Source organism: Triplophysa dalaica, chromosome 9, assembly GCF_015846415.1.
Source record: "Triplophysa dalaica isolate WHDGS20190420 chromosome 9, ASM1584641v1, whole genome shotgun sequence".
NCBI classification, from domain to species: Eukaryota; Metazoa; Chordata; class Actinopteri; order Cypriniformes; family Nemacheilidae; genus Triplophysa; species Triplophysa dalaica.
The window spans coordinates 7,916,967-7,929,468 of NC_079550.1; the positions used below are offsets into that span (position 1 = coordinate 7,916,967).

Sequence of the window (12,502 nt, forward strand, 5' to 3'; positions counted from 1 at the left end):
TAAACGGATGGTAGAAAATGAAAATTCTGACATGATCCTGCCAGTCTTGGTTTTCGAGTCTTGTGGCAGAATCTTGTCAGACCCATGTGTTTTTTGTGAAGAAAGTGCATTGTTTTGGTTTTGTAATGCCATGCTCTTTCTCAGATGTCACGCCTTTTAGTCCAGCCCCTTGTTTCTCCATCAACTCCCCATTAGTGTTTCATCCCACTCACATGTCCACCCAGTTCCCTATTAGTGATATCCTCGTCACCTGCCCATCTCCGTTCAATCTCCCCTAGTAAGTGTTTTCCTATTTAGTGTCTCTGTATCCCTGGCGGCATGTCGGTTCATTCCTTCCCGTTTCAAGTCTATGTGTTTTCCTGCCCGTTTGTCTAACACATGGATTACCTTGTTGGATTACCTTGTTCCCGTCCTCCCTTCGTGTTCGTATTTATCATTTACATTTATCTTGGACCTTGTTTTATTCCCCTCAATGAAGTTTTTTAGTTTTGATTCTTGTTTTGTTCGTCATATTTTCCCCATCGTGGGCTTTTGTTTTGTTTAATAAAGTTTTGTGTTTACCCTTTGTCTGCCTGCGCTTGGGTTCTGTCCGCATCACAACAAATTCTGTAATCGTTTCCTTACCCTCTTGTCATTTCAAAGCTTACCTCCTTGACTTACCTCCTTAAACAGAACAGATAAGAAGAAAGTTGGTAACCGAACAGTGATGACACCCATTCACTTCAATTGTATCGACACAAAACCAATGCAATGGTTAACAAAATATCTTAAAAATATATTCTTATGTGTTCTGGCGAAGGAAGAAAGTCATACAGTATTTAATTTTTTATATTTTAATTGTCAACCGGAGATCTGTAGGGCCCAAGAAAAATGATTGTAAGAGCATTGAGTCAACAACGCAAGGTTGTTGGTTCAATCCCAGGGGATTGCACATACTTAGAAACAAAGGTATAGGAAAATGCAATGTAAGTCGCTTTGGATAAAAGCGTCTGCCAAATGCCTAAATGTAAATGTGAAACCCCAAAACCAATTCAACCATGCAGCCACTAATTTTATGTTGGCCGTATGCAGAATTATGGTGTTTTATGCAACAAAAGCCAGTGATGCTTAGAAAAGTAGAGAATGCAGCCAAATAGACCCACAGACTCATTTCTGAATAGTTAACTTTTATTCGTTAGTTTTTTTAATTAAACGCACTCAAAAAAACCCGCAACCGAATGTTTTATGTATTACAGCTTTCAAAAACACAACATAGCATCTTTCTTAACCACCCAAACAGTGCACAGGTGCCAGTGCAATTACAGAGAGAAAGTTACTTTGTAGATAAAAAAGTTTATCGTGTCACGTTACATTCTAAAGTCTTTTTCTGAAAGTCGATTTGGTCTTGAAATCCAGAACTTTTCCCAAAGGAGACTAGGCTAGTTTCTTTGGCTCACCAATCCGACAAAGGTTTCTATCAATAGTCTTGATACAGGCTTGTGTAATATATCACTGGGTCTTTGGTCAACGGTTCCATCTCCAATGTGGTCAAATATCCCAGAATTTCTATGACAGAGTGGGTTTCACATGACCCTATTCAGCATGCGTGTGCAACTAGATATTGTTTGGTCTCTAGAAGTTACTAGGGTTTCAGATATCATCGTGCTCCTCATGTCAGCCTTCTTTCAGTAATGTACAAACTTACTACAGTATTGATCACAGTATTGATCTCAGTATTGATCAATGGCTTAATCCGGCCATTACTTTCTTTCAGATAAACTTAGTAGAGAGACTATATGGTAATTAGGACAGTGTTTTGCGTTAGTGAAGCTTTGATATATACATCCAGTAAAAAAATAACAGATCACTCCATATTTTAATCTTCATTACTAGATGTATTGTGGTCATTACACACAAAATCAAGATTATCACATAAAAAAAATATTTGAACTTTTCCTTAAAATAAAAATATTACTGTTGCATTGCTTTAAAGTGAATGTGAACTTGTTTTCTTTGCAGTATTTGAGGTCTGAAAAATAGAGAGCAACTTTTCTGTTATTTTCACCTGTTCCTCCAGTTTTTATTTTCTGCAAATAAATGCAAATAGAAACAAGATTTTTCTTTGATATTTGGGAGAAATATTGTTCGTAGTGTAGGCATTTTGAGCAGTTACGTCTATACACTCACTTAAGTGAGATATTAAAAACATATCTGAATAGAAATTATTTTTGTAATTATATAAAACAGAGTGAATTCTCATTAATGGAAGACAAATAAAACAATTTGAAAATTATTTAAAAGTCGGCCTTCTTTTGGGACTTCAAAAGCTTATTGATCAAGGTAAAAAAAAGACCCAGTCCTGTTTTTTAACCTCGTGACATTTTAACACCCAATAAAACTGATCGCTATAATAAATGTCACATGATAAAAGGGAAATTAAAGGATATATGAGTCCAATAGCTCAGAAACAGGCGGCATATTACAACCCTTATAGCAGCTCGAGACCATTGAATTAACCGTGCTGAAATACACCTGGCGTAATGGATTCAAGGTTAACGGCTGTATCTGAGCAAACAGTTACGTCTGACAGCAGTCCAACAATAAATTAAATTTAGATGACAGAGCGTTTACAGGTTTCGTGTCATTTCCTGTTGTGTGTGGTGAGGCAGACATCCGGGTCGGGCAAATGGCCAGTGCCAAGACAACAGCGGACAAAACTTACGGTTTACATCTTCTTGACAATGAAACTATTCAAATATGGCCTTTGTTTTTAACTTTACCGAACCAGTCTTATCAAATCTTGTGATATATACAGTCTCTGTAACATGAAAGACACAAGCCGTATATTTTGCAGGATTAAGTGCATAAAAAGTCATGGTTTATTGTTACACAGGTCATATATGACATTTGGGTGGGTACGTATGCGTGTAAATCGCTTTCATTGTGAGTCTGTGTGTATATGGAAAGAAAACCACAATGGTTTTGTTATGTAAACTATTTGCTTTGGATAAAGTATCTAGTGTTTATTTCCAGGCGGCCAGAAGAAGCTCTCATGAGACCACTCATGTCATCTGTCATTTTCCAGAGGAAAACTGCATCTATGGGGTATTTTTAACAGATATAGAATATCATTGAATGCATGTTTCCAAGTTTCAATCCGTCACCCTTTCCCACTGTTTATAATTTGTCCAATTATTACACATGGATTCCTGTGCATTAAAAAAAGCAAGAATAACCCTTGTCTGTGTTTATGTTTTTGTTACTCAGCTATTGTTCGGGGGTCTTGTGGATCAACAGCATTATTCATTTTTAACATCATATTTATTTATCATATGGGTGTGGAAATGTCCCATCAGTAACAGACCTGTGTGCATTTACGAACATGTTTGTAACAACAAGAAAGTTTATGTGTTTATGCCATGAACTTTGTACACTTTTTTTTTGAATTAATCGTTTAGTCGATTGTGATGAATTCTCATTGTAACCGAAGTAAACGTTTTTCTTGCACAAATATTAATGTTTTAAGTCGAAAAAAAAAGTGATGCATTAACAAAAATTCACACAAGGGTTAATGTCATTCTTCATAATACAGTATTGAAATTAAGGCTGTCAAAAATAATTGAGTTTATGATTGCAATGTAGATGTGAACGCATGTTGCATCGATGCAAAAAATCAAAGTCTGATTATTAAAATATGTGCCATTGGTTAATATAAACATATATTGATATTAGTCTCACATTCATTCAAGGTCTTGGCATTTTGGCCCACCCAAGAGCCCTTATGACTGACTGGTAAAGCAACCAATCATGTTTGGTTTAGTGCGCGTCATGTTTTGAGGTATGGAAATGTTCATACCTTAAGAATTTAGCATTTTATCAATCTTGATGAACTCATAATGCAACCGATGTAAACATTCATGTAAACATTTCTTCGTTCAGATGGCTTCGTGTCAGGAAGACCGTTAAAGAACGCGACACGCATGTCTCGCTGAAATCGTGTAAAATTCAACCAATCACGAACCAAATGACGACTTGAAAAGTGCTGAAGTGTTTACAGAAAGTGTGCCTTACTGTATGCATCAGACGTTCAGCCAACGGTCCGTGGGTGAGACGTCTGAGGCTAAGACTACTGTTTTATTGTAAATACAAAGCGCTCCATATACATGTTAAAGACGCCGCACTGCATTTAAAATGTCTCCTCACGTTATCAAAGAAGTACGTGACATGCTAATCTTAATCAAATCGTGAGACCAGTGACGATTCACAACCCTAATTGAAACCACTGATCTATAAAAAACTGGATACACATGACATCATCACACTGAAGCCCCAGCACCGTCATATTGATCCTCATATTGAAATCTGCCTGTTCAGTGCTACAAAACAAATGTCCTAGCTGTTATGAGGTGCTGTGGGGTTTTAGTGTTTATATGTGTGTTGCTGCAGTACGGATTGGCTGCTAGAATTCTGATAGGTGATTATTTATTTATTACCACAATAATATTACAATAGGCAGTTAAAAATACCTTGAAAAATTCCACATAACATAAGCATAATTATTTAAACATTTCTGAAATTTGCTTCATTTTCTATCAATAAGTGACGATTAAGAATGCTCTAACACAACTCTTGCTCATGGTGTAAACAAAACCAATGATGGGAGGCATCTTGTCTATGTATAGCATCTATTATCTATAATGCAATCGATGGGTGAAGGCTATGAAAAGCTACCTAGCACCAGCTGTACGAATGTGTTGCTATTGATGACACACAATATATCAAGATACCACAATAATACCACACATCGTAATGAAAGACTTAGCAATTATTGTGATGTAAAACATCTATACTGTCACATGCCTATATTCTATTTTCTATATATGGTTGTTTGCTTATATCGAAAATGAAAAATCATAAACCTAATGTCTCGGAAACGTAAAAGCACACCTTTCCTCAAAATTTGCACATTTTTGAGAGTCATTCCTCTCTGTAACAAAAATTGTACAAGGACAAGTCATTTGTCAAGCTGTAATGTTTAGATCAGGGGTTGATGCACATTTAATAGTAATGCTTGCCTTGACTAACATGGTTAATAATAAGGTTAAGCATTAAGCTTATATACACAAACATAACGTTTCTATTCATTTATTCCACCTGTTTTAAAATATACCAAATAACACCAAAAACACCACGGATCTATTTTTGTTTTTAACTGAAACATGAAAAGCAGGGCTGGTCTAATCCAGTTATCCTGGGTTGTCAGGTTTGTAGCACACCTCCACATAAAAAACCAATACTGACGGTGTTCTGAATCAACACATCAACTGACATTTGGAGTTATCATTCAGAAATAATAGCCTTTGTTATGCAATTCAGAGCTGAAAAGCAGAGTTGATCCCAGATCCCTTTGGGGGGAGGTACACGCCCAGTGACTACACGTAACAAAAACATTTGACCTACAGCTCGCTGAGTAGGCAGCAGGTAAATAAGAGTTTAAAAACACTCAGATATTTTTGTCCACAGCTGACGAATTCGAAAACGTGTTTTTTTTATCAAATGAAGTGTGGTTTCGTTGGGGGTATGCAAACAAAAAGGTTTAGTTTTAGATTTAAAAAAAAAATAAGAAATATAGAAATGACTTTGGATACCAAACAATAAACAAGTGTAAATCCACAAACTCAAATAATTTACCGTCAGATTACACAATACAAGCTTAGATGACCTTTAAAAGGTGAATGATTGGTTTTCAAATAAATCATTATATACTTTTTACCGGTCGATGACATCAAAGGCTAGGAATGACATATTGATATTCAGTTAGTCTATTGAAAACTAAGCCAGTCAATTTAACCCACTCAAATTCATCAAAAAAGTAATGTGATGACATATGCCTCATGAGCAAGGATCTATTCCTGGGTTTAAAGACAGCTAGACGGAGCGGAACAGACTGGAATGGGACGCAGGGGTCAGAAGACACGCTTTTGAATGATGAACTTTTGACTTGGTGTGAGGTGCTAAAAAAAACGCAAATGACTTAAGTCATCCGTCTGACCGATTTAAAAAAAACTAAAACTCCAGTGTAGTTGAATGAAACTGAAATGAAAAAATACCAAAATAATATATAATACATTCATTTAAACCGACTTTTGCTTATGTCAATTATTTACTCATCTCACACAATAATAAAAGATCTTAATTCTCAGCGAACATCAGCATATCGTTGCTGTCCTTATGGAACCTTGTACCTCCATATTTTGTGATTTTTTTGGGCAATAAATCATTATTATTAGTCACACTTTATGCTTGTCACTGGGTTTTGCAAATATCTTACTAATAAAAGTATAAAAAGTGCTTGTCAACTTGTCAACAGCGGAGATGGTGGTCTAGTGGGTTAAACCACTGAACTGGTAAATCAAAGGTTGCTGGTTCGATCCCAGCAGCCACCACCAGTGTGTCCTTGAGCAAGACACTTTACTCCATGTTGCTCCAGGGGGATTGTCCCTGTAATAAGTGCTCTGTAAGTCGCTTTAGATAAAAAGCGTCTGACAAATGACTAAATGTAAATGTAAATGTATTTAAAAAGTACAGTGATCATTTTACATTCCTGAAAAATTGTGAATTTGGATGTACAAGGATTTGGAAGGATTGCAACCATATTGTTCATCAGAACAAAGAAATTTATACAGATTTGTAACAACTCGAATGTGAGTAAATGATGACAGAATTTTTCTTTTCGGTGAAGCGAGTAGTCTCTAGCAGTAAGGTCTTTTGCCTTTGTAGGGCAGAATGCATGAGGTAAACAAATCATTTTAAAACACACAAGATTGAAGTTTATTCAAGGATTTACTTCAATCTGAGTGGGAGGAAGCATTTCAGAGCGTAAAACAAGTACTCACAGTCAGAGGCAAGGAGCAAATGACGAAGATGAAGGTCATGGAGGCCAACAGCAGCAGATGGTCCATCTCTTCTTCTCCCTGTCCAAACCAGGTGCTCAGCCTTCTCTTGCGTCCAGCCGACACCACCGAACCCCGGCGAGTCACTTGACTCCGGTGCATGCGGCACAGGCTAACAATGACCGAACCGTTACACAGGAAAACTATGGCGATGAGGAGCGCCATCAGCATTGCGTAGGACAGTGAAAAGGCCAGAGTTCTTCTCTCCTCATCTTCGCCTTCACCCTCTGCTTCCATCTTGATAAAACACCACGTTCCAGGACAGTACTGCTTGTGTCGTCCGTATCCAAAAAAAGGCAGCAAGCAGAAAGCAAACGTGAAGAGATATATGAGGAACAGGCTGATCTTTGCGAAGCTTCGCCGTACATGTTTGGAGTAAAAATATGGGTGGCTTATAGCAAGGCATCGTTCGACAGCCATCGCGCACAGTATGAGCATAGAGGCAAGGCCGAAGAAGGTCATGGCGAAGGCGAAGAGTCCGCACAGCCAATGATTTCCTGTAAGGCCCACCAGGGATGTGCTTTGAGCATAGCAAATGAAAACAGGTGGGCTGAGTAAACACGTTCCCAACAGATCTGTGAGAGCGAGTCCCGTCACAAGAATGCAGAAGACAGAGGACTTGGTGCGACGCTCCTTCTGGTGGACCCCCAAGATAGCCAGAGCAACCAGGTTGCCAACTACGCCAGCAATGAACATGATGGTGCTCATCACCGGGTTCCCGTTCACATCTATTCGGGTGATGTTCTCACAGGACTTGTTTGAAAGCATGTTCGGACTGCTTTGCCCTTAAACCTGATCCCTGAGGCTGGGGTCTGGCCGAGGCCAGATTTGTTTGTCTATTGTGCAGTTTTTCTTCGTTGAGAATGCAAATAATCTGTAAGGAAAAATACATATTTTGTTAGGTTTCAATGAATTTTATCACAGTTGCTTATAGCAGATGTCTTTTGGGGGGGAAATTAGGTTTTGTTATTATCTTGCATTGAACATAACGCTAAATACTTTGGTTAGGTCATTAGGGTCAAAAAATCATCTGTTATCATTTATTCACTTCTTGATTATTTCTTATGGGAAACACAAAAGAAGATATTTTGAAAAATATCTCAGTGGTTTTGAGTTCATACAATGGAAATCAATGGGAGCCGATGTTGTTTCGTTATAAACATTCTTCAAAATGTATTTTTTTGTGTTTTGTGAAAGAAAGTCATGAATGGAATAAAACGAGGTTGAGTAAATGATGAAAAAAATATCGGGGGGGGTGGGGGGGCTTGGTACACTATCCCTTTAAGGCAACCGTGTATATGTAACTGTAGTCGTGTAGATATTGTTTTTGTTATAGCCTATGTAACCTATACAGAAGACTGAAACCACATGGAAAACTATTTGTTTGCTTGAACATAAAAGTCAACAGCATTTTTATGTGATATGTGAAAAAGGACAAGATGTAAAGTAAGATATTAAAATTCGTTCTGTATGAAATACGAAAAATCTAAAGTGTCCAGATCTCTTTTCACAAGCATTCTTTGCACTTTGCATTTTGTAAAAAAATGCTGCATTTTTATCAGCATGTGTGTTCCTGCGAGTAGGCTAGATGGCATAACTAAATAAAATACTTGTAGGCTACTCCATAACACCCAGTGTCGTGGGAAAAAAAGCATTACGTTGAATAAGTGAGCGCGTACCTCTCCGCGTAATGTCCATGTCACTGATGCGCTGCGTCCACTTCTGAGCTCATGTCTGTCCCTCCAAACACAACATTTTAATGCGAACCTCGGGCTTCCGTTTCTTCAGTATCATCCCGTCTACACGTTCACAAACAGTTGTAAGTTGGATTACTTGCCCGTCCAGTTCCCGCCGCCCACTGGTTTTACAACTTTCAAGTATCCCACAAAACAACTCCAGAGTTTATTACGGAGACAGCAATTTGACCTATTCGCCTCTAAGGTAATAATTTTCTTCTTGCTGTCTACAGTTTCGTGAAGTCCCTGCAGCTCGATGTGAAGGCAGACTACAATGACTCAAAAACCCTCCTGTGGCTGATAGATAAACCGCGCGCGCGCGCGAGAGAGGGGAGGGACAGTGCGCATTTGACAGCCTTCACTTATGTTCAGTTATTCAACATTTTATTGATTTGCATTATGACCTTACAAATGAATATTGCTACAACATGCAAACCTTTTTTTTTTTTCGAAATGTCAAGAGAGAAATCTAAGAGTTTTCCTTCAACCTCATATTTTGATGTAAACAGACTTCTAACATATACTTATAAGGACCTGTTTTGTCTCCAGAGACCTGCAGAAAGCAGGATAAACGTGTTTGTTTTGTGAAGGCAAGGAAAGGGAGAGATTATTGTGGTCTGAGATTAAATTAACTCGCTTGCTTGTGTAAAACCATGGACAGCCAAAATCAGCACACTGACTTTGTTATCAGCCATTGTGTCTGAAATTAGATTGACACAGCAGTGTGTGTGTGTGTGTTCAGTGTGTTTATATATAGCTTATATGGACATTGATTGTTTTTGTCCATCAGCATGCATTATAAATCTTCGAAAAGTACCCTGGAGCCATGGGAAATAACTATATAGGCCTAGCACTTTTCTACAGGAAACAGACGCAATTCTTTCCTTTTAGACTTAGCTTGTTATCCCCCCATCCCATTACACAACATTCTGCTGCTCACAGTTGAACAGTTGTACTCGGTATCAAATTCTCTTGTCCTGGAGATGAATCATGTTGAAGTCGCAGTTTAACACAAGTATGAAATAAATCAAAAGAAATTTATGCAAATAACGAAAAATTACAAATAAGATATTTTTAATATTTCTGTTTGTCCCATGCATCAATTTCAAACAAGGGTCAGACTGAGTTCAGATGTCCTCATAACAAAGTCAAGTGTTAAATAACAAATTTCTCATCATTTTTCCAAGATCAAATGTGCTATCCCACATTCTTGTAATAAGGCTTTACTATTAAGGAGTCAACAACTGTCTCATTTAGATCTATTTATAATCTTAAGGAATTTTGAGACCGAGTTGATAAATAAATGAAACATGAGAGCTCAATACATTTGGCTGTATTGTACTTCTAAGACAGGGCTACCAGCGAATCATCTGCCAGCCTTAGCATTTCAAATAAGTGGAGTCAATGCAAAAGTAATTTCCGAGGCTCATAACGATATACTGACGTCTTATAAAGCGATTTGATCGATCCTTCCAAGAAACGTTATTATTTACAATGTTATAATCAACAATCCACCAAAATCATCTAGTTGCAGTATTGAATAGGCAGTCGGGTTGCAGACGCGTATAGGTCGCGTTCCAAAACGTGTCCTGTGCCATTGAATGTAACTGCAGGAAGGATACACCACGTGAACGATAGTCTCAGATATCGGAAAATTGTGTTGTTTTTATTACTGCATTCATTGTTTATGATTTAAAGGGATAAATTTACGAAAAAAACCCATCTGTTCATCTCCCTCCATAACTCGAACTGCAAAGTATCTGCCCTTCTAAGTGCGTGGGGCTGTTAGTTGAGTGTTAGTTCATTGTAAGTCCTGTTAATTATTGTATTTTGGTTTAAGTGTAGTTAGTCCAGTTCCTGTGTACCTTTTGTAGTTATTGTATCCTGTTCTGTTTTACCCAATCGTGGGCCTTTGTTTTGCCGTTTGTTTTGTCTTGTTTATTGTTTAATAAAATATCAGTGTTACCACCTAATCCGTCTGTGTCTGCCTGCACTTGGGTTCTCCTGCCTTGTCTCCCCGCAAGATTCATGACACACAGGGGCAGGTATTACCTTTGTGCTGAATGTATTAGCGTTTTTGACTTAAATTGAGTTGACTTTCATTAATTCAACCAAATATCTTCATAACTATCTTCTTGAAAAACAATACCAACCACACCTTGGATGGACTGGGGGTGAGTAAGTTAACAGCAAATCAATTTTTGAGTAAACTAACTCATCAAGGAATATAGCCTAAGAAAATTTAAAAAAATGTATTCATTTAATTAAATATCATGAAAAGGCACAAATACTGGATGCAATATTTGTTTGCATGTTTTAATATATGACCTATAAGTAACAGCAACAAAAACAGCAATAAATAACAGAAATACAAAATAACAGATGAGAATATGGTAAAAACTGGCCCTCATCCTATGTAGTTTTGGAATCAGGCCCTCAAAGAAAAGTAGTTGAAGACCACTGTTCTAAGGCATGGGTAATACTGTACAAAAATAAAACTATTTATTCAAGATATATCTAAACAAAACGACTGGTTAAGTGCGTTGTCTTTTTCACCTCAATTGGATTGAATTGAATGTAGTATTTCTCCCTCTCACTGCAGTTCAGATGACTGCTTTCACACTTCAGCTCTTGGCAATGCACACTATTTCTACTGGAAGCATTTCATGTTTTAGGGATGTGTATGCAAAGTGACTGAAGGTAAACGAATATCTGTTCTGAAGAAGGTTTCAAAGTAGGTTGGTTTACCAGAGAAGATTCTTTAAACCAAAACACAGAAGGGATTTTAAATAAACAGAACAGCAGCTGGCGACACCGCGATAGAAGCCCCGGGAAACAATAAATAGATTAAAATATCCTGAAATATATCAAAAGAAGTGCTACATGTATAATGTTTGTAATAATTTGTGAATTTATAAGACTATAGGATACAGTAAATGGCCTAAAGGCTAAGTTGGAGTAATTCGTTTAAATGCCATGCAGAAATGCAGTTATTTTGTACTGCCATGAACAAGCTATTTTACATAACAAATGCTCAAGAATGCAACATAATACACAGCGTTTTTGTAAACAGGATGATCTGTCTCAGTTTTAATTATTTTGTTATTATTTTATCCGGGAAATATTCGAATTTACATTTCCCAGGTATTTACATTCAGTTTCCCAGAAGACCGTTTAAACATTATGAAGTTTCTGCATAACATAGGCTATGTAAACTAATGACCCCAACTGTACAAAAGTCACAAAATCCAATTGAACGTTTTTCGAAAACCAATGCTCTATCTCAGTCAGTCTCTCCTGGTTTGTTTAGCCAAATGTATATGTTTAATATAATTTGCATAACAAAAAGTATTTATTTCATAACATGGACAGTAACATAGTCAGTCAAATGAAAAATAGCAGTACTGTTTTATCTTGGAGGCGGAAAACGTACAGCATAAAGTACATCAGTGCACGATTAGGCCTAAGGAACATTTTTGATGTGCCATAATTTGTATGTAAAATTAAATTTTTCAATTTTAGTACGATAAAGGTTTAGGGGTGGGGCTTCAGTCTTTTGCTTCAGCCATTTTATTTGTACGACTGGTGCCCTCGAATGCATTTTTCCCATAGACTTCTGCAAGATTTCAAAAACATGATGTGATTAACAAAAGTTTGTGATGTTTACACATTTTGTCTATCAAGTTTAGCTTTTGAAGCCTAAATACAATCCCCAGAAGTAAAATGCTAACACGAGGCTATAAATCGCTCGATATCAACGTCACCACCACGAAGCCTCCTATAACTTTTTCAAACTTTATAAAAACATGTTCCCTGGTAAGTTATTACTTCATT

The 12,502-nt window shown here is 37.2% G+C and overlaps 1 protein-coding gene across 1 annotated transcript in view; it reads right to left on the reverse strand.

Moving 5' to 3' along the window:
• ptgir (prostaglandin I2 receptor) overlaps positions 1-9,007 on the reverse strand; it is a 34,186-nt gene extending 25,179 nt beyond the window's left edge. The window contains exons 1-2 of the mRNA XM_056756240.1: positions 8,612-9,007; positions 6,876-7,806 (exon numbers count right to left, since the gene is read on the reverse strand). Coding sequence (XP_056612218.1) covers positions 6,876-7,700 — 825 coding nt within the window. The 5' untranslated portion in view covers positions 7,701-7,806; positions 8,612-9,007. The remainder of the gene's footprint in view (positions 1-6,875; positions 7,807-8,611) is intronic.
• Positions 9,008-12,502: the final 3,495 nt, after the last annotated feature.